The following is a 26,902-nucleotide window of genomic DNA, read 5'->3' as shown; positions in this document are numbered from 1 at the left end:
GCCAGCTTAGGCCCAATCCCTGGGGAATTGGGCCTAAGCTGCAGTCGGACATCCTTAGTGCTGCCTAGGAGGAGGGAGAGGCTCCCGCCACCACCGCTGCGCATACAGCTGTCAGCTCAGCTTATGGCTGAGCAGAGCTCCCCCTGTGGGAGTGCACTGACCACCAGGGGAAGCTCCTACATTGAATGTCTGCCCCCTGGTGGTCAGTGCATGTCATAGCAACCAGTTGTTCTCCCATTAGGGTTAATTTGCATATTACCCTTTTATTATATAAGATGAAGGCAGATACAAATTTGAGGTGAAAGATAAAGACTTATCTGTTAGACTTCAGAAAAGGGCTTGAAGAGACATGGAGAAGGAAATATTAAAATAGTAAGTGGAGATGTAGCTATAGAACTTTAAGAGCTTAAATTATGCATAGGAAGGAAGCTCACTAAAGGAGAAGGCACAGGGATTTGGGGTATGAATCTTTGACAGCAAATCTACTTTCTGGAGGTAGGGAGACAGTATTTCTGATATAGTAACAGAAGGAGGTAGAGAATTAAAATACTAACATAGAAGTCAAACAATAGGAGGACATTAAGGAAGAGAGGGCTGTTAGCAATGTTCAGTGTCCCAGGAAGCTATGATGAAGAAGGCTGAGGCTGAGAAATGGTGCTACAGGACGTGGCCTAGAGGAGATCCTCAATGGCACAGGAAGAGGGAAAAACAGAGGACAGAAAGGTTATATATCTCTAACTTGGAATTTCCAAGTATAGGTTACACCTTGTTCTAACCCTTACACATAAACATAATTTTCTAAAACATACCTTTTGTTTCTATTTATAAAAGGCAGGGAAAGTATTTTGAAATGTTACAGATGCTTTTCTTTGTAATTATATATAGCAATAATTTGATCTATCTGTCTATCTATCTATCTATCTATCTATCTATCTATCTATCTATCCATATTATAAACAACTATTTTGACACCATATTTACCTCAGATTGACTATTTTTTCTGTCCCCTTGAGTACTATTTTTGATGTATTCTGGAGGTTTAGCAAATTCCTTTTGGGAGTTAGGATTTTCTTTCAAACTAATGAGTTCTTCTGCAATGGGTGAGATTTGACTTTCTGGCACAAGAATCTGTTGGGGAATGCGGAAATAAATATTTAAAACTGCAAACTATAGGACATCCTCAAAAACCATTGGACATATCACACTTCTGAAGGTCAATTCTTTCCGAAGGTCAATTCTTTCCATATTCTATGTACTGTTATAATTTTTAGTCTTACAAAATAACTCAACTAAAAGCAGCTACTTTTAAAAATGTTAATAGATCTAACACAAGCTTTTGCATTAGTGGAAGGACAGATACTTCTAATTTCTAAACTTACCAAAACTGGTATTGATTAAAAACTTATTATCTATCTTCTGTACTCAAATAATCATTAATGTTTAAAAATCATTTATATCTTATTGAAGCATTATCCATGTTTAGACAATTTATTTTTTAGACAGTTACCCTCCAACATGAACTTTATTATTGTGCTATTATTTGAGTTAAACTTAACCCAATGATTAAAATCAAGTAAGTTAGACACATACCTGTGATCCACTTGCATCAAAAAGTATATGCACAGGTGTTTCGGCAATTGAAATACCTTGTTTTCTGGTAAACTCCTAAAATTAAATTAATTCAGTGATATCATTTTCTTCTAGCTCTTTCTATTTTAATATAATTATTTCCTATATGTTTCAAAATTGCCAAATTATTTCAAGTCATTATTTTGTATATATAAATATATTTCTCAGAATACTTTAATGACTCCCCACTAACCACAGTCTTCTTAGCCTGTCATTTTGGCAAGGGCTGATCATAAACATATTCTCTATTTTTTTTACCATAAATCTTTTACACTATATAGACTGATTGTGCTCCCACCCCAATTCATGTTGAAGCCCAAACCCCAATGTGATGGTGTTAGGAGTCAGGGCCTTTGGGAGGTGATGGATGAGCTAACCAACATAGAGCCCTCATAAATGGGATAGTGCCCTAATAAAAGAGACTCAAGAGAGCTCCCTCACCTTTCCTACCCACCATGTGAGGACCCAGTGAAAAGATGGCCACAATGAAGCAGGAAAAGTGCCCCCATCAGACACCATGTCTGCTGGTACCTTGGATCATGCACTTTCCAGCCTCCAGAACAGTGAGATATCAATGTTTGTTGTTTAAGACACCTAGTCTATGGTATTTTTGTTACCTGAACTTGTCGACAGACTATATCCTCCAAACATAACATGAATTGTCACCTTGGATTCCCAGTTAGACAATATCTAACTCATGATGTGGTGTAAAGGGTCATACCTACTTTTATCCATCAACTTCAAAGGCCATTCAAACCCCATCTCTACAGCCTTTCTTTCAAGTCTAATTCCTAAAGAGCATTCTCTTCCCTCAATGTCTATACTTCATTTTCTTTATGTCACTTATTTACATATTCTGAGGTTTATTCTGTAATTCTCACAAATTATATTTATTATCTTGAAAACAGGGCTTTGTCTCATTTTATGTTTTAAATAGTTGGCAGGAATTCATTAAATGCTTTTAGTAGCTGCTGCTAATTTTGTCATCTGAGATTTTTCCTAATAGGTATCTCAAAGGGTATGGCTAGCTATCTGATGGCTATTCCAATACAAATTTAAAGAACTGAAAATCTCTGTGTCATTTAAAAAATCCTAGAAAAAATTAATAAAACTTATAATCCCAAGTAACCAAAAGGTTCCAGAATCTGAAAATAATGGATTTTATTATAAATAGTTTAAACACTTACCCAATGTTTATTTGCACCAAAAAGTTTTTGTGTCACAATAGTGATTTCTAATGAAGCATCAAAATACAAAAGCAATTCTTTCCCTTCTGTGTTACTAATTTTTAAAATATTTTTCAGAATTATGGTCAGTAGCTTCTTCGATTCTTTCTCTGTACACAAACAAATCATACTGATTATTTTCTATGATACTACTCTATAGGTATACTATAAATAAGTATACAGCATATTAATAAAAGTAAATTCTAAAAGTTAACTTTTAGAATTTCACAGTATTTAAATTAATTCTAATAGTATCTATGTAAACAAATCAAGTCAATTTTTTAAAAAAAATTAAATCAATTTATTTTTCAGAGCCTCCATTTCCGGATCTATAAATTACCGGGCCATACAATAACTAATGAGTTAAAGCTCTGAATACATTCTGAACACCAACAGGTTCTTAATAAATAGTCCTTGAACAGATCTGAGAACACTATTTTCTTAATTTAAAATAGGCAAACAAAGAAAAGAGCTAATTCTATAATTAACTATATTTCTATACATAAGCATCTGTTCAAACATTTTTATTAAATCCACAGTAGTTACAAACATGTTGACAGTAGACAAACAGCATTTGCTAAAAACATGAGTGCTAGGAAATTTTGAAGTAAGGATATAGTGCTAACCTTCAATTAATTTATCAATCCAGTAAAAGAAGATATTGTAAGTGCCAGTTTATAAGAGGTATTCACCTCCCTTCCTCCAAGAAATCATCAGATTTACCTGGCACCCAATGCCTGTGCCTGTATTATGGGCTAACCGCCACTTTGGCTCTGTCCAACCTCCAGTGGTGCTCTTCTTGCTGACCCATGTATACTTTTCCCTCCTCCCCCCCCCTACCCCGCGCCCCCAGCCTCCCTGCGCCCCATGTATACTTTTGGGCAGGAAATCATCTTGAGGGAAAAGGAGCATACCAAGAAGAAAAATTTATCCCTACATCAGGAAAAGCTCTGCTGGCCACTCAGTGACCTACCCTATAGGACACATGTCCCCATAGGCTAGAATACTCTGATTCTTATGAGGCTTACCCAGCTGAAAATGTCTTACTTGCTTTTGCAACTATACAGTCATGAAACTTCCACAGTAATGTCCTTTGATGGAACTAAGAATTACTAATTGTTTGAAGATAGTTGCAACGTTTTCTAACTCAAACTTTGCCAGTTTTTGTTTGTTTGTTCTTTGGGGGGAGGGGAATCATGAGCTTCAACATTAAGTTTTCAGGCTTTAGAGATGAAGATTAATTCCACTTAATGGTCAAATTCATACAAGTAAAACATGGAATGGTGATTATCATTGGCTTGGTAGAGGGGTGAAAGGGGAGTTGTTTAATGGATACAGACTTTCAATTTTGCAAGATGACAAAAGTTCTGGAGATCTATTTCATAACAATGTAAATATACTTAATATTCTGAACTATACACTTAAAAATGGCCAAGATGGTAAATTTCATATTATGCTTTTTTTTTCTTTTTTACCACAATGAAAAAAAAAAGAGAGAGAGAAATTGAGTGAGGAAACATTTTATACTATGTTGGAAGTATATTGTGTTACAAGGTTCTTACACTCTACATAAAGGGGTATAATATTACTTGAACATGCACGCTATTAGGTTAAAGATATATCAAACCCTAAATCAACCACTAAGAAAAGGAGTATAAAGCCAACAAAAGAGATACAATAAAAGCATATAAAATTAATTAATACAAAGGAAGAAAAAGAGAGAAAAATAGAAACATGGCAGGTGGAATGGCAGGGTTTTATGAGAGCTAGATGGTAAATTTAAAGTTTAGCAATAATTACATTTAAAAAACAAGAGCCAGTAAATGACAACTACAAGAAACGCACTATATATATGTATAGATGATCCTTAAACACACACACACACACACACACACACACACACACACACACGAATAAGTTAAAAATAAAAGAAAATATATGCCATGCTATAACTAACCAATGAAAAGCTAGAAGGGTATATTAATGTTACATAAAGTAGATTACAGAGCAAATCATATTACCATAGGCAAAATAGGACCATTTCATAATGACCATTAAGAAAATAAATAAGTAAGAGATAGACTGGGAGAAAAATACTCATGGAACATATATCTGTCAAAGAATTGGTATTCAGTATATGTAAGAACTCAAAAACAAAGTAAAAGAAGGCAGTCCAGTAAAAAATGGACAAAATATTTAAATAAATACTTCACAAAGGAAGACACATGAATGGCCACTAAGGACATAAAAAAGTGCTCAATACCATTGGTCATTAGGAAAATACAAATACGAACTGTCATGATGCTCTACCCCAGGGGTCGCCAACCTTTCGAACTTCATGGCCACCAGTTGGCGACCACTGCTCCAAAGGTTTCCTTAAACCAGCAGTCACCAACTTTTCAGACTTTACGGACCACCAGTGGTCTGCAGACCACCAGTTGGTGACTGCTGCTCTACCCCATGCCAATTGCAATGACTAACAGCTCTTGATATCTGAACCTGCAGTGGTGCCAGTCTGCCAAGCTGTCTGCTTTTGTCCAGCAGGGTTATGCAATTCCAGTTGTTTGGGTCTAATCAAACAAAAAGGATGGAAGGACAAGACCTTGAACATATGAACAAGAAAGTGACTGCTCATGAGCTGTAGACTAGACAGAGAAGGAAATAAGTACAGGAGGGAGCTGGAAGATTGTGGGAGGGGGAAAAGTAACCATCAAATTTATGAAGGTGAACATAATGAAAATGTTGACTTTGCTTTCATTAACCTATTTTGTTTTCCCGACAGCATCCAACTTGTATTCCATATGATAAGAGTAAAAAAAAGAATCATAGAAAATAATATTAATACCTTCAATGCTGTATATTTGTACTTCTTCCTCAGGCACAGTGACTGCTTCCCACTGATGATCCTTAAAATTTAAAAACAGGTTTTAAATATAAACAAATAATTTATTCCTGCTTTAAAGCTTCTATAATCACAATTTTTCAGTTATACAAACAATAATGGTTATTTATTACTAAGTAACCAGTTGATATAGCACGTTTCTTGCTCCATCTATTGACTGCATAATACATTATACATGTCACATTTATTTGTTTCACTCTTAAAAGGAAATAATGGTATTAATTTTATGGTTTTCTACTCTTGACCAAAAAAGTGACTGTCCATTAATATTTATTTCAAGATACCTTTAAAAAAATTACCAAATCCTGCCCTGGCCGGTGTGGTTCAGTGGTTACAGTGTCAGCCCATCCACCAAAGGGTCTAGGGGTTCCATTCCTGATCAATGGCATGTACCTGGGTTTCAGGTTTGCTCCATATCCTGGTCAGGCCACAGGGAAGAAGCAACCAGTTAATGTGTCTCTCTCACATCCAGGTGTCTCTCTCTCTCTCTCTCTCTCTCTCTCTCTCTCTCTCCTTCCCTCCATCCCTCCTTTCCTCCGTCTCTGAAAAACCAATGGAAAAAATATCCTCAGGTGAGAATTAACAACAACAAAAATGTTATCAAAACCTTTCATTTCTTCCTTGGAAGTGTTTTGTGAAATAGACATTCCTCAATTCCCACTGTTGACTGTCCTTAGATTTAAACATTGAATGCACAGTAATAACCTAAAATATTTTTCCCTTCAAGTACTTTCATTGAAAATGTGTATAGCCCTAGCTGGTTTGGCTCAGTGGATAGAGCATCGGCCTATGGACTGAAGGGTCCCAGGTTTGATTTCAGTCAAGGGCACATGCCCGGGTTGCTGGCTCGATCCCCAGTAGGGAGTGTGCAGGAGGCAGCCGATCAATGATTCTCTATCATCATTGATGTTTCTATCTCTTTCTCCCTCTCCCTTCCTCCCTGAAATCAATAAAAATATATTTTAAAAAAAGAAAATGTGTATAACTGAATAAAATATTGAATTAACAAAAAAGTCAGTGAACATTGGGTGCCATTCCTAAGAGATGGGATCCTAAAACCTTCCAGTAATCTGTGAGAAAAATAGATGCAGTTTTGTAGTTACTTAAGGACCACTCATTCTCGTTCTATTAGTAGCCCTGCACATGAATCCATGCGCCAGTAGCTCTCTGTGGGGCCTGGCCACTCTGTGCCTGCTGGCCAGAGGCTCTCTGCGTCCAGAGGCCCATCCGCAGCCGGGCGTGCAGAACGCTTATCTCATCGCTGGGATGACAATGCAAGTGTTCCCCCGTCCCTTGCCACTCACTGCCCAGAGGCCCTCCGCAGCCAGAGTGGAATGCTTGCCTTGTCACCGGGGCAATGAAGCAAGCATTCCACCAGGCCACTAACGGCCGCCCCCACCCCCCCTCCGGGATTGGGGGACTCCAGCGCTGAGAGGACTGGGCACCGCCATCTTGTGGCTATGGGCGCCGCCATCTTTGTGACTGAGTGGTTAATTTGCATGTTACCCTTTTATTAGATAGGATAGAAATTCTCCCTAATTGAAACCAGTCTATACCCTGATGGCAATACTACCATTATAACCCTCTTCAGTTAAGGTGCTAATTCTTCCATAACTCAAAAGCTCCGGGTCAGGAGGAAAGTGTTGGAATCATCTCTCCCCAGTGCTTTGAACAGCTTTCTGTTTCTTTGTGTGTAAAACACAGATGTTACCTTTCAGGCCCATGCCAAGTGACATACTCTGTGCCAGTACCTACTGGTTATCATCTACTAACTTCAAAATGACTCTTCCTTGCATATGGAGGCACATGGTTCACTGTCTTCCTTTACATTTTTTTTTATATTATGGGAAATTTTAAGCAGATTTTTAAAAAGTAGAAATTATAATATAACTAATGCAAAATATGTGCTTACCTAGTTTCAACAGTTACCAATAAATTTGTGTCCATCTTATTTCATCTTCATCCCCTACTCTCCCTCCATTACACTCTCTTCCTCTTGGCATCAACTTTTTATTCAACCTACCATCCCAGTCATCAATTTTAGTAAGTTCTTATCCTTAAAAGAAAGTACCTAACAAAAATCCCTCCCTTGAATCCACATCACACTTGAGCTATTATTGTGCTCTTTCCCTTAGCTTGATGTCTTATTTCCTCTATATTTCAGCTTTCCAGGAATGTCTAAATCCTTGTCTCTTAAGTGCAACTGCTCTTTCATTGATAACATTTTTGACAGTGTTGATCATTTCCTCATGAAAACACCAATCCCTTGCTTTCCATAACATACCTTTTAACTGTGTTCTCTTTTGGCTCATTCTTCAAGTATCCTCCAGGCCAAAATCTCTTCTACCTCCCCTGTATAAATGTGTGTTTTTCACAGTTCTGTCATCTAGGCATTCGTTAAATCCATGATTTTATTTATCATCTATATTTAGATAGCTTCTAAATCTCTACTAAGGATCAGTTCCCTTACCTAAATGTCAGACCAGTATATCTAACTGCCCACCAGATATCCTCAGCTAAATATTCCACAAATATCTGCAAATCAAAACACTCAAAGCTGAACTCATCATCTTTTCCCTACAAAACTCATCCTCCTATGACAGCATTCCCAACCATCCAGTTACCACAGTTTTATTAATCCTTCTTCTTTTTACTACAAACAAATCACCAAGTCTTCTCAATTCTACCTGTTCTCAAGTTTTTCTAGAATCTATCTGTTTCCATTCATCCCCACTGTAATTTTCCAAAACCATGCCACCATGATTTCTCACCTGGATTATTGCAAGTCTCCTACCTGCTTCTGGTCTTGTCCCTTTTTAATCCATTGCCCCCACTAGGAGAATCTTTTACATGAGTGTGGTCCTCAGCACCTAGTACATATCTGGCACATAGTTCCTAATGTTCATTAAATGGATGTTACCTCCTACTTTTAATTCTTTGGCTTCACACTGCCTTATTATTTCCAGTCTCCTTTGCACAAACCATACTATATATCTTTCAGTGTTTTTTAAAAAAATATTTTTTATTGATTTCAGAGAGGAAGAGAGAGGGAGAGAGAGACAGAAATATCTATGAGAGAGAATCATTGATTGGCTGCCTCCTGCACACCCCCAATAGGGGATGGAGCCCACAACCTGGGCATGTTCCCCTGACCGGAACTGAATGCGGGACCCTTCAGTCTGCAGGCTGATGCTCTATCCACTTAGCCAAACCAGCCAGGGCTCTTTCAGTTTTTTGAATATTCTATTTATTCATTCTTATAATAAACTAGAGGCCCAACGCACAAAATTCATGCATGGCGCAGGAGCGGGGAGTGGTCCCTCAGCCTGGCCTGCACCCTCTCCAATCTGGGACCTCTGCCTGCCTGATAACCCCTAACTGCTCTCCCCTGACAGCCTGATCCCCCTAACTCAGTGGTCGACAAACTGCGGCTCACGAGCCACATGCGGCTCTTTGGCCCCTTGAGTGTGGCTCTTCCACAAAATAACACGTGCAGGCGTGCACGTACAGTGTGATTAAAACTTCGTGGCCCATGTGCAGAAGTCTGTTTTCGGCTCTCAAAAGAAATTTCAATGGTTGTACTGTTGATATTTGGCTCTGTTGACTAATGAGTTTGCCGACCACTGCCCTAACTACTCTCCCTTGCAGGCCTGATTGCCCTAACTGCTCTCCCCTGCTGGCCTGATCCCCCTAACTGTTCTCCCCTGTTGGCCTGATCCCCCTAACTGCCCTAACTATTCTCCCCTGCCAGCCTGATCGCCCTAACTGCTCTCCTCTGCCAGCCTGATTGCCCTAACTGCTCTCCCCTGCCAGCCTGATCACCCCTAACCACCTCTGCCTTGGCCCCTGCCACCATGGCTTTGTCCGGAAGGATGTCCAGAAGATGTCCAGTCTAATTAGCATATTACCCTTTTATTAGTAAAGATATGGATAGCTATAAATGAGAAAGTTGGGTTCTGGATTTCATGAATCTTACATTCAATGGGGAGAAAGCGGACAACAAACAAACAAACTAACAACAAACACAGTGACTTTTAAGTGGAAATAACTTACTATAAAGAAAATAAAGCAGGACAATGTGTTGTGATATGGCAGGGAGGTTACTTTAGGTTGAGTTACCAGAGAATACCTCTATAAAGAGGTGGGCTTTGTGCTGAAATCTAAATGGGAAGGAACTAAGATACAAAGATCTGGAGGAGGTTTCTAAGCAGAAGAGCCAACAAGCAGAAAGACCTAAAATGGGCATAATCTATATTAGAGGACCAGAAAAAAGTAAGATGCAGCTGGAACATAGTAAGCCTAAAGAACAGTCTGAGTTGTCAGAGCAATAGCCAGGGGCGAGATCATAAAGAACATCTAAACCATGGTAAAGAGGCAAAAGAAGGGTTTTAAGCAGCTGCTCATGTAGAATGGCTTCTAGTAAGAGAGAATACAGGGATAATGTACTACTGCTATAGAAATCCAGAGGAGAGAGGATTCCAAATACTCTATTTTGGGAAAAAAGAATTTCCTAGCATCTCCAAATCATTGTCTGGAACATAACAGGCATTAAATACTTATAAATGCATTTTATGCTATCCCAATCATGTTTAATATTATACTGCTTATTTTCTTGTCTACATCATCCAATAAACCAAGCTGAATGAAGGCAGGAACTATATCAATACAATTCTGTCCTCTTCTCCCAAAATTGAAGTTCAGTTTCTGAAGAAAATCCAGTTAAAAATATTCCTATAGCCCAGCCGGCGTGGCTCAGTGGTTGAGCATCAACCTATGAACCAGGAGGTCATGGTTCGATTACTGGTCAGGGCACATGCCAGGGTTGCGAGCTCAATTCCCAGCGGGGGGGCATGCAGGAGGCAGCCAATCAATGATTCTCTCTCATCATTGATGTTTCTCTCTCTCCTTTCCTCTCTGAAATCAATAAAAAATAAACAAAATATTCCTAGAAATCCAGCAGGAATAAATAAACTAATGAAAACTGTCAGTGCACCCCTGAGAAGCAGTGCTAGTATTTGGAACTCCATTTTAATCAAGCAGTCTTAAGAAGTACTATAAAATAAAAAGAAACAAAGGTATGTGGAAGTTCTAAAAGGCATTTGATTAATGTTCATCTTTACGAGTTGAACTGGAAGAAAAAGCAGGATTTTACAAGAGATCAACTAAAAGGACTAATGCTTCATTATAATATCAGGTGCCACAATTAGATTAGTACATACAGATAAACTCTTTGCTCAGATTTGGGCAAAGTGATTATACAGTTTGAGCTAAAGTATCCCAAAGTACCAAATATTAAGGAGCAGCTATTTGGAAACAAAGGTTCAAGAATTTTCCTCAGGTTAAAAAGAGGTCAGTAGAAAAAATACCGCCTGGTTGGAGGTTTTAAACATAGCTACCATATACCATAGAAGAAAAAGAACTAAAATTCACTTCAAAATACTACCAATAAGAATCAACTCCTTACTATTTTCAAGCAGAAGATTATATGAATGAATAAGAGCATTTGTCATCTGTTAATATTATTTCTGAGTGCCTCTGTATTTGAGTAACTGTTGTTTTTTTCTAGACTCAATTCACTTTATTCATGTGAATGTTAACTTTTATCTGACATTAACATGTAACTTATTTCTGAAAAGCTGTTAAAAAATAGTAATAAAATTTAGTGTTAATTTTTCTTTTCTGTTGCATTAATCATCAGAAATAGTTTTTATTTCTAACTAGAGGCCCGGTGCATGAATTCGTGCACCAGTGGGGTTCCTTAGCCTGGCCTGCAGGATTGGGCCAAAACCAGTTCTCCGACATCCCTTGAGGGGTCCTGATTGCGAGAGGGTGGAGGCCAGGCCAAGGGGATCCCCCTCCCCGTGCACAATTGGGGCCAGGGAGGGACGTGGGAGGGCTACATGGCATGGCCGCCCATCTCGCTCAGTCCCCATTGGCCAGATTCCAGCAGCAAGCTAATCTACCAGTTGGAGCATCTGCCCCATGGTGGTCAGTGCGCATCATAGCACCTGGTAGACCAGTCGACCATCTGTCCCCTGGTGGTCATAGCGAGCGGTTGAGCGGCCTTAGCATATCATTAGCATATTACGCTTTGATTGGTTGGACAGCCGACCAGAGGACCAGACACTTAGCATATTAGGCTTTTATTATATAGGATTAGCTTGATACTTTACTGTGCCGCACAAGCATAGCCATGGGTGAACCTGAGGGGGGGCGGTGAAGGATTAAAGAAGACAAGAGAATAAAACTTGGGCTAGGTGGGACACTGCCCTCTTAGAGAGACAGTGCCATGGCCTGCAAGTCGAGTCTTTATTTTATAACCAGATTCACCAGGCAAAGTAAGGGCGTGGTCAAGATGTTTATAATGTTCTCATGGGTTTCAAATCTTACTCAATTACATGACCTGAACTCTATATCAAGCCCACATAACTCAGCCACCTGGGACCATAGGTTCAGACCATAAGGTCAAGCTTACAACTATAGCCTTTGGCTATAATTGTGCTGGGACTTGCACGTGGCTTTGCCATGAGAGGATTGTGTCCTCTCATTAGTCCAAGGCTTGAATCTGTCCAAACACTGTAGCCGCTCTCCACACATTATCATACTTATAAAAATCACTGAGATAACACTGAAATATATTGAAATAGTTACAAAAATATACAATGAAATCAATATTATTAAATTGGGTGGTTTGTTGTTTTTTTTTTTGTGTGTGTGTGTATGTGTGTGTTTTGTTAATTCCCATCTGAGGATATTTTTCCATTGATTTTTAGATAGTGGAAGGGAAGAGGGAGAGAGCAAGATAGAGACATCGACTGATTGTCTCCCACATGTGCTCTGACCAGGACCAGGGATTGAGCCTACAACCAAGGTACATGCCCTTGACAGAAATTGAACCTTGGACCCTTCAATCCCTGTGCTGACGCTCTATCCACAAAGCCAAACTGGCTAGGGCTACATTGTTAAATTGAATTAGGACATTTAAAAAAAATATTTTTTATTGATTTCAGAGAGGAAGGGAGAGGGGGCGGGGAAGAAAGAGAGAGAGAGAGAGAGAAATGATGAGTGAGAATCACTGATCCTGCTGCCTCCTGCATGTCCCCTACTGGGGATTGAGCCCGAAACCCAGGCATGTACCCTGACCCTGAATCAAATCAAGACCTCCTGGTTCATGGGTTGATGCTCAATCACTGAGCCACACCAATAGGGTTTGAATTAGGACATTTTATATATACATATACATACATATAAAATAATACAGAGGGAATAAAACTTACATCATCTCCAGCAATGTAGAATGATAGGGTCTGGCTCCCAAGATTAAAATCTATCCAAAATTCCTGAAGTTTTTCATCTGATGGTATTTGCAGCTAATAAAATAAACATATAAAACTAATATATCCTATGCGATTAAAAGTGACAACGGAGAATTATGATCATGTAATACATGGTTGAGTGTTGTTTTTTTTTAAGAGTATAGCTGGAAGGTGAGGGAACATAGAGGAGACAAGTACTGCATTTAAATAAATTTAGAAAGAATAAAAAAATGCTGCTTAGTATTATACACAGAAATTAGCTAAGCTCAATCACGAATATTCCAAGTGCAAATAAAGGTTGAAAGTATTAGTTTGAATATATTCATAAATGATAAATCAATAATGAAATTAAGAAAACAGAAAAATATTTGAAATATAGCCTTTTGTATTTCATTTATCTACAGCTACAAATACGCTGTTATAAAATGTCTCTTAGATATAGAATAGACCAACTGTATTTTTTTTCTAATTATGACTATTGTTAAAGTTTTTTGTCACTTTGTAATCCATAATTCACTTGGCCCTTGCATCAAAATTTATCCAATAACTAAAATACATGTTAATTTTAAACTTACCTCATATTTATCAAGAAATGCTGATAAACAAGGATATGTAAAGACCCTGAAATAAAAAGTTTGAGATAAAGAAAAAAATTAATTAGACTTTACAACAGTATAAGCTTGACTAGCCATAGAAATCATGCCTAGGATCAAAGGAAAATCAGGCAGTGGTCAAAACAATTTAAATAAAATTACATCTCTTTTATTACTTTTAAAAAGAGCTTAATGGAAATTTATTTCTGTAGAGAAAGCATATTACTTTGAGGATACAACTCAAACTACCGTTTAGTCTGAAGTGATTGACTCTGAGCAGAGATTGCTATTACATTCCATGCTATTGACTCTGAGCAGAGATTCCCATCTTAGCTTGTACTATTAATACAATAAAAGTTCCCATAGACCTTAGATGGGAAAAGAAGATAAGTGAATAATCTATACTAATAAAAGGGTAATATTTAGACCAGGTCGACCGGACATCTTCTGGTTGTCCGGTCCTCCTTCTGGACAAAGCCACGGTGGTGGGGGCTGAGGCAGAGGCAGTTAGGGGCGATCAGGCCGGCAGGGGAGGGAGGTTAGGGGGATCAGGCTGGCAGGGGAGGGCGGTTAGGTGCAATCAGGCCAGCAGGGGAGGGAGGTTAGGGGCGATCAGGCCAGCAGGGGAGGGCAGTTAGGGGCGATCAGGCCAGCAGGGGAGGGAGGTTGGGGCGATCAGGCCAGCAGGGGAGGGCGGTTAGGGGCGATCAGGCCAGCAGGGGAGGGAGGTTAGGGGCAATCAGGCAGGCAGGCAGGTGAGCGGTTAGGAGCTAGTGGTCCCAGATTGAGAGAGGGTGCAGACTGGGTTGAGGGACCACCCCCTCGTGCATGAATTTCATGCATCAGGCCGCTAGTACTCCTAATAAAAATGGCTGAATTAAGTGAGTACTTCCTTGGTGAGATATGATTACAAGTACTCCCATATAATTATCTCCTTTAAACCTCACAACAAACATATTAAGTATGTATTATTAGTATTCTTATTTTACGGATAAAGAAACAGAGGCGAGTAAGGTTAAATAATCCACCCAATGTTAGAATAGAAAGAGAAATTTATGATTTAAATCCAAATAATATGACTCATTGCACTTACCCCTCACCCTATTTTTAATTTCCTTAGTAAGTAAAGGGAATGTGAACTCAGCCATCCAGTGTATCTGTGCACCTATAAGGTGCCAGGAACTGCAAATACTCTGCTCTTCTGTCATTATCAAAGTGATAAAAGTTTACATCACTCAGCCTCACATGCCTATTCCTGAAATTAAATAATCTGCATTAAATTTACCTTCTCTTGTCTCCAAGCATGCCATTTACAAGGTTGAGAAAAATCCTGCAATCCTAATTTTTTTAAAAAAGAAAGACTTTTAAAAAGCATAGTAAATTGACAAATCTCAGAGGGAGGGGGGTGATGGGGAGAGATTAGCCAAAGAACTAATATACTTATATGCATAGCCCATGGACACAGACAATAGTGGGGGTGAAGGCCTGAGGTGGGGTAGTAACTGGGTAAGGAGGCAAAGGGAGGGAAATGGGGGTCATCTGTAATAATGTCAATAATAAAAAATATATTTAAAAAGCATAGAATTTTAAAAAACTATTATTAATTTATTTTTATACTACTTACTGTTTCAAATTCAGAGTCTTTAATTCCTTTAAATGCATTAGCAATAAAATCCATTGAAAACCAATGACGCGCCAGTTTCTGTCTTTGTTTTTCTGTTGTCATTCTACATAAAGCCTCTACGATGCCTACTTGTAAGTCATAATCTTGAAAAAAAAGTTAATCCATTATTTGAAATTATGAAAATTAAGAGTTTATAAATGTCAATATATTTTATAATGTATTACAACTAGCAAGATAAAGAAAACATTCGTGTAAATTACTTATCTCTTGCCATTTTCTTCATATGAATTAAAACTAGCTCCTTATTATAGGAATGAATACAGCCCAAATAACAAAATAAGCTTACTAACAAAAGTGAAAAAAATTTCTAAGGGTTACTTAAGAGACACTCCCAAATATTCAAAGACTAAGCATTCCATTATTATTAGAGCTGTGAACTGTTAAACAGCTCAGATAATGGCCTATAAATCACAGAATCTTTGTTTTCCTTTTGTGTTATATGTTATTTAAAGTTATTCCAAAGTACTTTAAGTTTATTCTATAGATAAAATCACGAGATCAAAAGTTTCTCATATGAAACTTAGGAAAGAAAATTTGAGTTCTTTTAATAAACACATTGTTTAAAAATAAATATATTAATCCCAGGAATATTTAACCTCCTAACTTCATAAAATACCATTTGAGGCACTTTTTAGCAAAAGTAATTAAAATATATTGGAAAATTATTATTCATAAATCTACAACTTGGGTACAAATTATATTTAACAACTCCTGTTATCATGCTTAATTATTATTTCAGTCCCACAGATATTTATCTTTAATTACTTGTTAAAGTAATTAAAATTGATTGACTATAGTTTATAATCCCCTCACATAATCTCACTACATTACAATGTTAATATATTTTGGCTAAAATAATTCTTTCTATTATGTGTGTAATAACTTCAAATATAAACATTTTTGAAAAAAACTTACCTCCAGCATCTAAAATCCTTTCTCCCATACTATTCCTACGAATCAAAATAATAGATTATATACTAGACTAGTATCAACTAAATAAAAAGCCCATATGTTGGGGGGAGGGACTTCACTAAAATTTCAATTGGCTAGTATCACACTTTTACAGAAATTATATCTATAAATTAAAATAGAAACCTACAACAGTTATATGAGTTTTAATTATTAATGCAATTCACAGTTTCCTTATAAAACATCCATTAAATTCTTGACTTGAACCACTAATTAAAGCAATATAGTACAAATTATTACATGAGAATTAACACATCTTGGTTATAGAGTATTTTCCTGGCATCTTGAGGCATTTTGTCAAGCATAGCATTCATTTTTTTTAGAGTCTAGGAAAGAAAAGAAAAATATAATCCATCAATATTTTATATTCAGTGAAACACTACAGTTTTAGAAAAATATTCTAGGTATATACATTTAGAAGCTTGTTTTTTTTTATCATAGCATTTTATGCAGGGAATGGAGAAGGGTAAAGACTATCCTATATAATAAAAGGCTAATATGCAAATCAACCGAACAACAGAATGACCAGTCACTATGATGCGCACTGACCACCAGGGGGCAGACACTCAATGCAGGAGCTGCCCCCTGGTGATCAGTGCACTCCCACAGGGGGAGCGCCGCTCAGCCAGAAGCCCTGAACTGGGCTCACGGCTGGCGAGTGCAGCAGCTCCAAGGCAGCACGATGTCCGACTGCCAGCTTAGGCCTGCTTCTGAGGGCCTAAGTCGGCAGTCAGACATCCCCAAGGGCTCCCTGACTGCGAGAGGGCACAGCCGGGCTGAGGGACACCCCTAAGTACACAAATTTCATGCACTGGGCCTCTAGTAAAGTATAAAATAGTGAATACAAAAAAACACATAGAATATAATAAAAAAGAATATACTATGATTTCTATACTTAAAATAGTTATACTCTTTGCAATACAACATATGTTTATTATCACTTTAAGAACTAGGAAGGCAAAAAGATGACCTTATTAATATTTATTCTTATGGTTATACAAATGTATACACATCTACATACTATTAAGGTTATTTTTAGTATTTAATACTTAAGAACTCCTAATATCTAGATGGTATCATTTATATTCATATGAGATATATGTATACATAAGCCAATATGGTTATACATTTTCAATAAATAGGTAACATATTCATCATGTCAGTGAATTAAGATAATAGATATATACTACATGATAAATAATTTAGTGCCAAGATAAAATGATTATTTAATTTGATAAATTGCTACCAAGTTTTCTTCTTTCTCATTTTTAGGTTTCAAAAGAAAATCTAACAAATGACTTTACCTCCTGCTGAATACAAATATTCACTCTTGAGTCAATAACCAGGGCACAAATTCGAGGTATGAAACTTTCCACTACTTGCTTTTTACCTGAATAAAAGTGTTAAATTATTGATAAATGTGTATTTTAAATTCTTTTAAAAGACAGTCTTTACTTATATGAGTTAATGTAAAGGAAGTACTAGTTCAGTTTAGAAGGCTGACTTGACAGTGCTGGTTATCAGGAAGCATACAATTCAGTCCTGGTTCTGCTATGAACTAGCTATGTGGCTTGGGGAAAAAACCACACAAAACCAACAGATGTGACTGAATCCAAATCCAGCTTCTTCTTTCAGGCACATAAGGCTGAAATTCTGGATGAAATAAATATCATTCAAAAGTGTAAACTTCTATATTGAGCTTTTTAGAAAACTGACCTCATTAATACTAATACTCAAAAATTCCATAATAGCCATCAATACTTCTGAGCTATTCCTAAAAGCCAACCCTATTCTCAAAAGACTAGGCTTTATCAATACTAAATATATTTAAAGAAATTTTCCACATGTTATTTCATAATGCAAATTTTAAAAATAATTTTAAAAAATGCCAATACTGTAACAGAACATTCCAAAGTGACCACATTGAAAAAAAAATCACTCAATTAGGGGAAAATATATAATAATTTACTTTTAAAAAACCCTGTTAGATCACTTTATAATCACTAGTGGTTTAAGACTGTTTTCTCCCCTAAAAATGTAAGAATTCAAGCTAGATTGCAAAGAAATAATTTAAAAAGTAGTAGCTACTATTGAATAAACAGTAATTGATTTTTTAGTGATACATGGGTATATTTTAGAGAAAATTGCTTAGTAAGGCTACTTCAAAGTGGGTTTTGAGGCTAAGACATAAATAAATTCAAGAGTGAGCCATGAGTGTATCTGAGGTAGATCATTCCAATGTGAGGAGATGGCAAGTGCTGACACAGAGAGCAAATTCACGGTGATCAATGGGGCACTGTTTCCAAATGCGGTCAGAGAGGTTGGGTCTCAAAGACATAGTAAACAATTTTGATATCTAAACAACCACATTTAGCTAATGATCAATGGCCTAAAATTTTATATCTATGTAATTCTCAACTATCATATATGATTTCCTTTGTATAGTAGTCCAACTAAAAGTACATATGGTCTTTCAAAGACATTTTAAAAAATGTTAAAAAAATGAGGGACAAATTAAAACTCTTTTCCAAAATGTAAACGTATTTTGAGAAGGTGACTACATAAAAAGCAAATCTATTAGTTTTTCCACCTTATAGGGAAATCTCCATTAATTTTTATTAAAGTACAGCTAACAAAATAGCAACTGATCTTTAACATTTTGGCTTTGATGGCAGCAAATAGCAGCTGTTCCTTTATGTATAAATAATTCATCAGCCTCAGTTACCAATCCTAGTTAATTCTTTCTCAAGCAACACAGAGATAAACATAACTTGGACTGACTGCTTTTCACAAGACACCTGCTAGCCATAAATGAAAGGAAGAGTTCTCAGTGGACTATTAAAAATTTTGTTCCATTAGCTCAAGGGTTGGCAAACTATGGCCCATGAACCAAATTCAACCCACTGCTGATGAATAATACATTTCATCAGCAAGTACTCTGGAAATGTTTGAATCTATCATGTTTTATTGAACTAGTAGCATCAAGGTGAATTTCATGAACTTAGCCATAATCATCAGTTACCAGTGAATGATTTTGGTAATAAATAGCTTGCGCTATAGAGTCGATAATGTTTCTAAGTGACTTCAACCCAAAATTACAAGGCAAAATTGTGGTATATAAGAAACTTATACTTCAGTAAATTCATTTTAATGACACTAAATAAAGTTATTTGCATTGCAAATAATGCCAAGCTTCTTTCTGTACTTCATGGGTTGTCAAAAACTAAAACAAGAATTAACATCTCCATTCCCACACATATTTTTTTTTTAAATTTTTTTTATATATATTTTATTGATTTTTTACAGCGAGGAAGGGAGAAGGATAGAGAGTTAGAAACATCGATGAGAGAGAAACATCGATCAGCTGCCTCCTGCACACTCCCCACTGGGGTTGTGCCCGCAACCAAGGTATATGCCCTTCACCGGAATCGAACCCAGGACCCTTCAGTCCGCAGGCCGACGCTCTATCCACTGATTTCGGCCCCACACATATTTATAGGGGATATTTTTTTCAAGTTCCAATTACAGGTCCAGAGCATTTTTGGACATTGATGTAAGTGCAAGGGAAAGTTTCCATATGTCAAAATCTATTATGCAGTTGAGGAGCTTCTACCTAACTTTCAATTAAAAGTGATTAATCTGCAGTGCAATGACATTTTAAAAGGCAAATATTAAGAAAAGAACTTAATAAAATTCTATAAATGCTTTTTAAGTGATGAATATGCTCAATTAGAAATCATGCTTATAAACATATAGCAGTATTTGTCATTATTGGCATGAAAAGATTTTCTAATGCAATATATATAAGCATCAATAAATGAATATAATCTATTTTGACTAGAGCAAAAACTAACTCTGAATCTGAATAAGTGAAATATTATCCCCTCAAAAAAGAGTGCTATTCTTCACATTAGTATACCTGTATTACAAAAACATCATACTCAGTTATTATGCTTTGAATTGCATCAATAAAACATTTGTGGAAATTTGTTTCTTTCTTGTTATAGTACCTACATATTATCCTTAATTTTTTTCTGGCCCACAAAACCTAAAATATTTACTATCTGGCCCTTTATATAAAAAGTTTGTTGATCCCTGAATTAGATAATGAATTCCTAATATTGAGAAAATTGCTATGAGAATTGCAAAATTATACTAAAACTCTAACTGCAAATTACTGTTCCATAAAAAAAAAATGTTTATTATACCTTCATCATTGATGCCATATACGACCTGAAAAGGAATAATATTTATATTTTACTGTCTTATATTATAAACCATTACAAAAGGTATTAAAATAACAGGTTAAATTTGAACTCACCACATAAGTACTAATTATCTAATTACATTACACAGGATAAATGCTTTACAATCTGAATAGGTTAATCCAACCAAGTCAGAAGCCAATCTGTTACTGACTTTTAGGCTTAAGGCATATAGAACACAAACTGTTTTTAAATAAAGTGCTTGCTTAGGCAGCATATATACTAAATAAGCACAAGCTTTAAAACATCAGTTAATTAATGTGATTTTACCATCAGAAGATCAAATAAGTCTTCTATCAGATTTATAACAGCTTCATCTTTTGAATTTCCTCGACTCAGAATTATCTCCTTGGATTTTTCAAACCAGGCAACCATGTAAAGAAAAATGTATATACTAGTTATTTTTAAATTCAATTTGAGAATGTACTTATCTATATTTGTATAAATAGTAAACCTAGGAATAAAGAAATAACAAAAAAAAAATTCCAGTATTGTATCAAAATAAATTTATGCTTTCAAACATTGTCATTGGTTTTTGGTAACTCACTATTTGCCCATTGTTTGGATGGGAATGGATAAAGTTAATACTAATTCCAGGTAGAAGATCTTTATTTCCCCCTTAAAATTCCTTGTTCAAGTACATTCATATAATCCTCTCTAATAAAATGGTAATATGCAAATTAACCATCACTCTGCTACATAAGCCACGCCCACCAGCCAATCAGGGTGAGTATGCAAATTAACCCAAACCAAGATGGCTACAGCCACAGAGAGCAAGGTTTCCCTGGTAACAGAGCAAGCCAAGCTTTCCATAGCCGTTGCAGGCCTAAGCCTCCACTCAAGCTACAAAGTTTAAATTATAGAAGGTAAACAAATTCAAACAAATGGCGGCAGAATGGAGCTTGAGAGAGCAGGCCAGGGTTGCCGGCAACAACAGGGGAAGCAAAGCTTTCCGCACACCCTGGCCGGGCTCACCCGCTTAAGGCTACAAAGTTTCAGTTATAGAAGGTGAATTAACTGCTACAGAAATGGCTGCCGCCCCGGAGGGAACAGCAGGCTTGGCTCCACTCCAGGCTACAAAGTTTCAATTGTAGAAGGAAAATAAATCCCAGATACCAGGGCCTCTGCTTGGGTTGCCAGGGGGTGTGGCCGGCCTGCAAATCACCACAGGCCCCTCGCTCAGGCCGCCCCACACCCCAAGGGAACCCCACCCTGATCCAGGACACCCTTTAGGGCAAACCAGCTGGCCCGCACCCATGCACCAGGCCTCTATCCTATCTAATAAAAGAGTAATATGCAAACTGACCATCACTCCAACACACAAGATGGCTGCCGCCATGTGGTTAAAGATGGCTGCCCCCATGTGGACACAAGATGGCCACTACAAGATGGCCAGCAGGGGAGGGCAGTTGGGAGGCACCCGGCTGCAAGGGAGGGCAGTTGTGAGGGACCAGGCCTGCAAGGGAGGGCAGTTGAGAGGGACCAGGCTTGCAAGGGAGGGCAGTTGGAGGTGATCAACCCTGCAGGAGAGGGCAGTTAGGGGTGACCAGGCCGGCAGAGGAGGGCAGTTGGAGGTGATCAACCCTGCACGAGAGGGCAGTTAGGGGTGACCAGGCTGGCAGAGGAGGGAAGTTGGGGGCAAACAGGCTGGCAGGGGAGCAGTTAAGCATCAACCAGGCTGGCAGCAGAGTGGTTAGGGGGTGATCAGGCTGGCAGGCAGAAGCGGTTAGGGGCAATCAGGAAGGCAGGCAGGCAAGCAGTTGGGAGCCAGCAGTCCTGGATTGTGAGAGGGATGTCTGACTGCCCGTTTAGGCCCGATCCCACCAGGATCGGGCCTAAACGGGCAGTCGGACATCCCTCCAGGAGTCCCAGATTGGAGAGGGTACAGGATGGGCTGAGGGACAACCCCCCGCCGTGCACGAATTTCGTGCACCGGGCTTCTAGTAGATGAAAATAAGTGGTCACAAGTTAGATTATTTTAGCACTATTACTATTTGATAATTTTTGGTATTTTTCACTTTTAATTAATTCAAATCCTAATATATAAAAAGCCAGGGGCCGTCATGACCCAACGACGAGACGAACAACCGAACAGCAGGCTGTGTGGGGTGATCAGGCCGTCAGGGGAGTTAGTGAGGGATGACCAAATGACTGAATAGCAGGCTGCGTGGGGCGACCAGGCCAGCAGAGGGGGGCAGTAAGGGGCAACAAGGCTGGCGGGGGGGGGCGGTTAGGGGCAACCAGGCCGGTGGAGGGGGCAGTTGGGGGTGACCAGGCCGGCAGGAGGGGCAGTTGGAGGCGACCAGGCTGGTGGGGGGGCAGTTAGGGGCGATCACGCCGGCAAGCAGAGGCAGTTAGGGGTGATCAGGCTGGCAGAGGGGGGAAGTTAGGGGAGATTAGGCAGACAGGCAGGTGAGCAGTTAGGAGCCAGCAGTCCCAGATTTTGACAGGTATATCCGACTGCTAGTTTAGACCCGATCCCTGGGATTGGGCCTAAACCAGCAGTCAGACATCCCCCAAAGGGTCCCAGATGGAAAGGGTGCAGGTTGGGCTGAGGTGACCCCCTCCCATGCACGAATTTCATGCACCGGGCCTCTAGTATTTGAATATAAACTACATCTCAGATACTGTTCAGGGCACAGCAATGAACAAAACAAACAAAAATTAATACCATACATTCTAGTATGGCAGACAGACAATAAATATTAAAAAATAATAAAGTCAGATAGTGATTAAGATGTGCTAAAGAGAAAATAAATGAAGTAAAGTCTCTAGAGAGTGTTGTTACCTTAAATTCACATGGTTATCAAGGAGCCTGTGAATAGTTTCCTTGTGACATACTACAGGTTATAAAAATATTTATTTTAACTCAAAGTTTTATATAAAGTACCCAAATTTATTTTTCAGTGGTTTAAAGCATTTAATTTATTAGAAAGCACACCTTTAATAATATTTCCCTCATATGAATGTTGTATATTCTATACTTATCTTTTGGACTAATCCTTGTTTTATCAAAGTTAGAAGTCCAGCTTGCCCCAAAATACTGATATTCCTGCTACATCTTCCAAAAGAAATCAAAATGATTGAAACAGTTCGGATATCCTCCTTATTAAGTTCCTGAAATGAAAATTATACATTTAAACATCTGTTAACACAAAATAGCATGGAACTGGCTAAGGACTTTATAATCCTCACAAATCCTGAAAGCTATAATCACAATCTACAAGGACAAAGGACAAAATGTGGTTTTTTAAAAAAAAACAACTTGCCTAAAGCCAGTAAATGACAAACTAGTACAAAAATGCAGATCTAGCAGTTGGTTGGCATATCATCCCATACACCAAAAGGTTGGGGGTTCGATTCCTGGTCAGGGCACATACCTAGTGTGTGCAGTTTTGAACCCTAGTTGGGACGCATATGGGAGGCAACCAATCGATGTTTCTCTTTCTTTCTTGATCCCTCTCATCACTAAAAAACATATTCTCGAGTGAGGATAAAAAAATGCAGATCTGTATAAATTCAAGAAACTTTAGACTATGATACAAAGTTACTTTCCATTTTATAAAGCTCCAGGTATCTAACAAATACAATGAATTTTTATGCAATCTTTTTGAGTCATAGCAAATCTCAAATACTGGGAGAGATTGTCAATAGCCACATTTTCTTGCATATAAACCTGTCTTACATATAATAAATCAAGTCCAAGATTTTGGATATTTTTTTTATATTTGCAAGCAGCAAACTTTGTCCATATAACATGCAGAATATGTTGATAGGCTTTTAAAAAAGATTAAATTGTTTAAACTTCCAAGATGTATACTATTTTTCACCAGTGGTAACTCTGTAAACATATCTATTTGAATACTTTATTTAGAAAATGGTTATTTGGAGCTTGTCAAATTAAAAAAAAAAAGCAAGTGGTAAAATAAGGATTTATTTATATAATTATAAGCGAGCTTGCCAAAGGTTTTTTATTCATTTTTTCTAATTTACTTTCCTGGAAAGTAGACTGTTATCTAATAACTAGTAGCCCGTTTGCACGAAGATTCGTGCAATAGACCTTCATTCACCTGGCTGCCTGCACCAGTTTTCTGCTGGCACGGGGGACCCAGGCCTTGGCTGTGGCTACCGCCTTCTGCCTTTTTCAGGGTCGGGGCTTGGCCCCGGGCAGTGGCCTTGGGCTCAGCCGCACCCAACATCCCTGCTAAGGATCGCAGGAGCCGACCCCCAGTGGTTTCCTGCAATCCTTGCAGGCTGCCCGCTGGTGCCCAAGGCCGGGAAAGCCTCCGCCCCGAGGCTTTCCCGGCCTTGGGCTCCGCCACACCCCAATGTCCATGCAATGGTTTCCTGGTGGGCGTGGTTGGTGGGCGTGGCTCGGTTGGTGGGTGTGGCTTGGGCGTAGCGAAGGTGCGGTCAATTTGCATATTTGTCTATTATAAGGTAAGATGATAACAATCATTCAACAAAAATAAATATATTTACCCTGCATATAAGGTCATCCAACTTGTGGAAAAACTGTTTGCTGCATTTAATCTTCACATCTTCACAAACATCAATTTGTAAAAGTGTTTTCAAAGGTTTGAAATCATTTTTTCTTAAAGCATCATCAATGCATTTTTCCAACTGCTAGAGAAATAGAGTTAATGGCACATATATTGAATCAAAACCAAAATTATTCACCTTATGCAATCTAGTAATTTGAGAATGGTTTTCACATAAAAATTCTCAGAAGAATTTATACAGTATCAATGCACACTTATTTTTTTTTAAACTGCCCACTCTTAAATTTGGAGTAATGTAGTCAGATTAAGTTTCTTTGATAAGATTCTATATAAGAAAAAATATATTTTACTATTTTTGCACTTCATGTCTTAAATTGGAAAGTCATCATTATGTTGAATTCAACAAAAGCCTGTTAATGAAAGAAGTAAAATAAACTTTATGATAAATAATCTGTAATACCATGGATAAAACTTTTCTCTTATGTTTGATTTAATCTCATGTTGTTTTATAAATTTAGTTTAGTCTAAGTGTACAGTGTTTATAAAGTCTGCATTAGTGTACAGTAATGTCCTAGGCCTTCAAAATCCCTCACTACTTACTTATTGACTCACTCAGAGTAACTTCAATTCCTGCAAGCTCCATTCATAGTAAGTGCCTTATAGAGCTGTACCATTTTCCATCTTTTATATCATATTTTTACTGCACCTTTTCCATGTTTAGATACACAAATACTTACCACTGTGTTATAACTGCCTAAATATTCAGTATAGTAACAAGCTACACAGGTTTGCAGCCTAGAAGCAACAGGCTACATACCATATAGCCTACGTGTGTAGTAAGCTAGACCACCTAGGTTTGTGTACATGCACTATGGTGTTCACACAATGACAGAATTGCCTAATGACACATTTCTCAGAAAGCATCTCCATCATTAAGTAGCGCATGACTGTATAACCTTTACAAAATCTGTCATCCCTAGTATTAATGTAAACATCATTAATAAGTAATTTTCATACTACAATCTGATCATCAGGCTTTGGAGTGAACCACATAGCAATTAAATAGATAAAACTTACTCTTTACCTAAATGAAGTATCTTATAATTTTAAACTGTGATATAATATTCAGGCATAAGTTTTATACATTAATCAATGCATGATTCTTTTCAATATAAAAGATATATAGATATATATACACATAAATAATTAGCATGTATACTTTAAATATTTTTAAATATTGAAAACAAATCTATTAAAAAATAAAAAGATAACATTTGAATTTAAATTATTCTCCTCTTGACCTCTTCATAAAAACAAGAAAGCTTGTCTTTCTTAAAAATATAGCACTTAATACCTATAAACAAACAAAAAGTGATTTTAGAGACTAAAATAAAATACTTGCTTCTGGTCCAGGACTACATACCTGGAGATCTGGTCTTATTGGCATTTTGATTTAATTTTAAAATGGCAGGTCAAAACAAACACCTATAAAAGAAAACATACACTCTCTGTATCTTACATCTGTTCTACATATTTAAAATCTTAATACACATAAATAAACACTGCTGCTTATACCAAAGGCAATAAATACTGTTTTTTCAATTTCCTCGCTGTTTATGAAATTACGCATTTTAATTTGGCTAAAAAAGTTTCTGGAGAAAATCCTGAATAGCATTTATTCAAGCTTTTGCTGTTTATGAATTACAGAAACACAAAAACCCTGCTAAAAGGTCACAAAACTAGTGAAAGAAAAACCGGGATCTGTCTCATCCTAGAGTCTTGCTATATTTGTTCCAACTTTGAGGAAAATAAGAAA

General features: G+C 37.5%; 1 protein-coding gene across 1 annotated transcript in view; it reads right to left on the bottom strand.

The window, feature by feature from the left end:
• SYCP2 (synaptonemal complex protein 2) overlaps positions 1–26,616 on the bottom strand; it is a gene marked incomplete at its 3' end in the record, with an annotated part of 87,912 nt that extends 61,296 nt beyond the window's left edge. The window contains exons 1-16 of the mRNA XM_079784689.1: positions 26,510–26,616; positions 25,067–25,210; positions 23,569–23,701; positions 20,855–20,955; positions 20,528–20,552; positions 17,624–17,709; positions 16,560–16,645; positions 16,266–16,300; positions 15,291–15,433; positions 14,952–15,004; positions 13,649–13,694; positions 13,035–13,127; positions 5,701–5,761; positions 2,817–2,965; positions 1,591–1,665; positions 982–1,128 (exon numbers count right to left, since the gene is read on the bottom strand). Of these exons, the coding sequence (XP_079640815.1) occupies positions 982–1,128; positions 1,591–1,665; positions 2,817–2,965; positions 5,701–5,761; positions 13,035–13,127; positions 13,649–13,694; positions 14,952–15,004; positions 15,291–15,433; positions 16,266–16,300; positions 16,560–16,645; positions 17,624–17,709; positions 20,528–20,552; positions 20,855–20,955; positions 23,569–23,701; positions 25,067–25,210; positions 26,510–26,533 (1,401 nt within the window). The 5' untranslated portion in view covers positions 26,534–26,616. The remainder of the gene's footprint in view (positions 1–981; positions 1,129–1,590; positions 1,666–2,816; positions 2,966–5,700; positions 5,762–13,034; positions 13,128–13,648; positions 13,695–14,951; positions 15,005–15,290; positions 15,434–16,265; positions 16,301–16,559; positions 16,646–17,623; positions 17,710–20,527; positions 20,553–20,854; positions 20,956–23,568; positions 23,702–25,066; positions 25,211–26,509) is intronic.
• Positions 26,617–26,902: the final 286 nt, after the last annotated feature.

The sequence above is a fragment of the Cnephaeus nilssonii genome (assembly GCF_951640355.1).
Source record: "Cnephaeus nilssonii genome assembly, chromosome: 11".
Taxonomy (NCBI): Eukaryota; Metazoa; Chordata; class Mammalia; order Chiroptera; family Vespertilionidae; genus Cnephaeus; species Cnephaeus nilssonii.
Note: the sequence above shows the minus strand (reverse complement) of the source record. Positions and strands in the feature narration are given on the sequence as shown.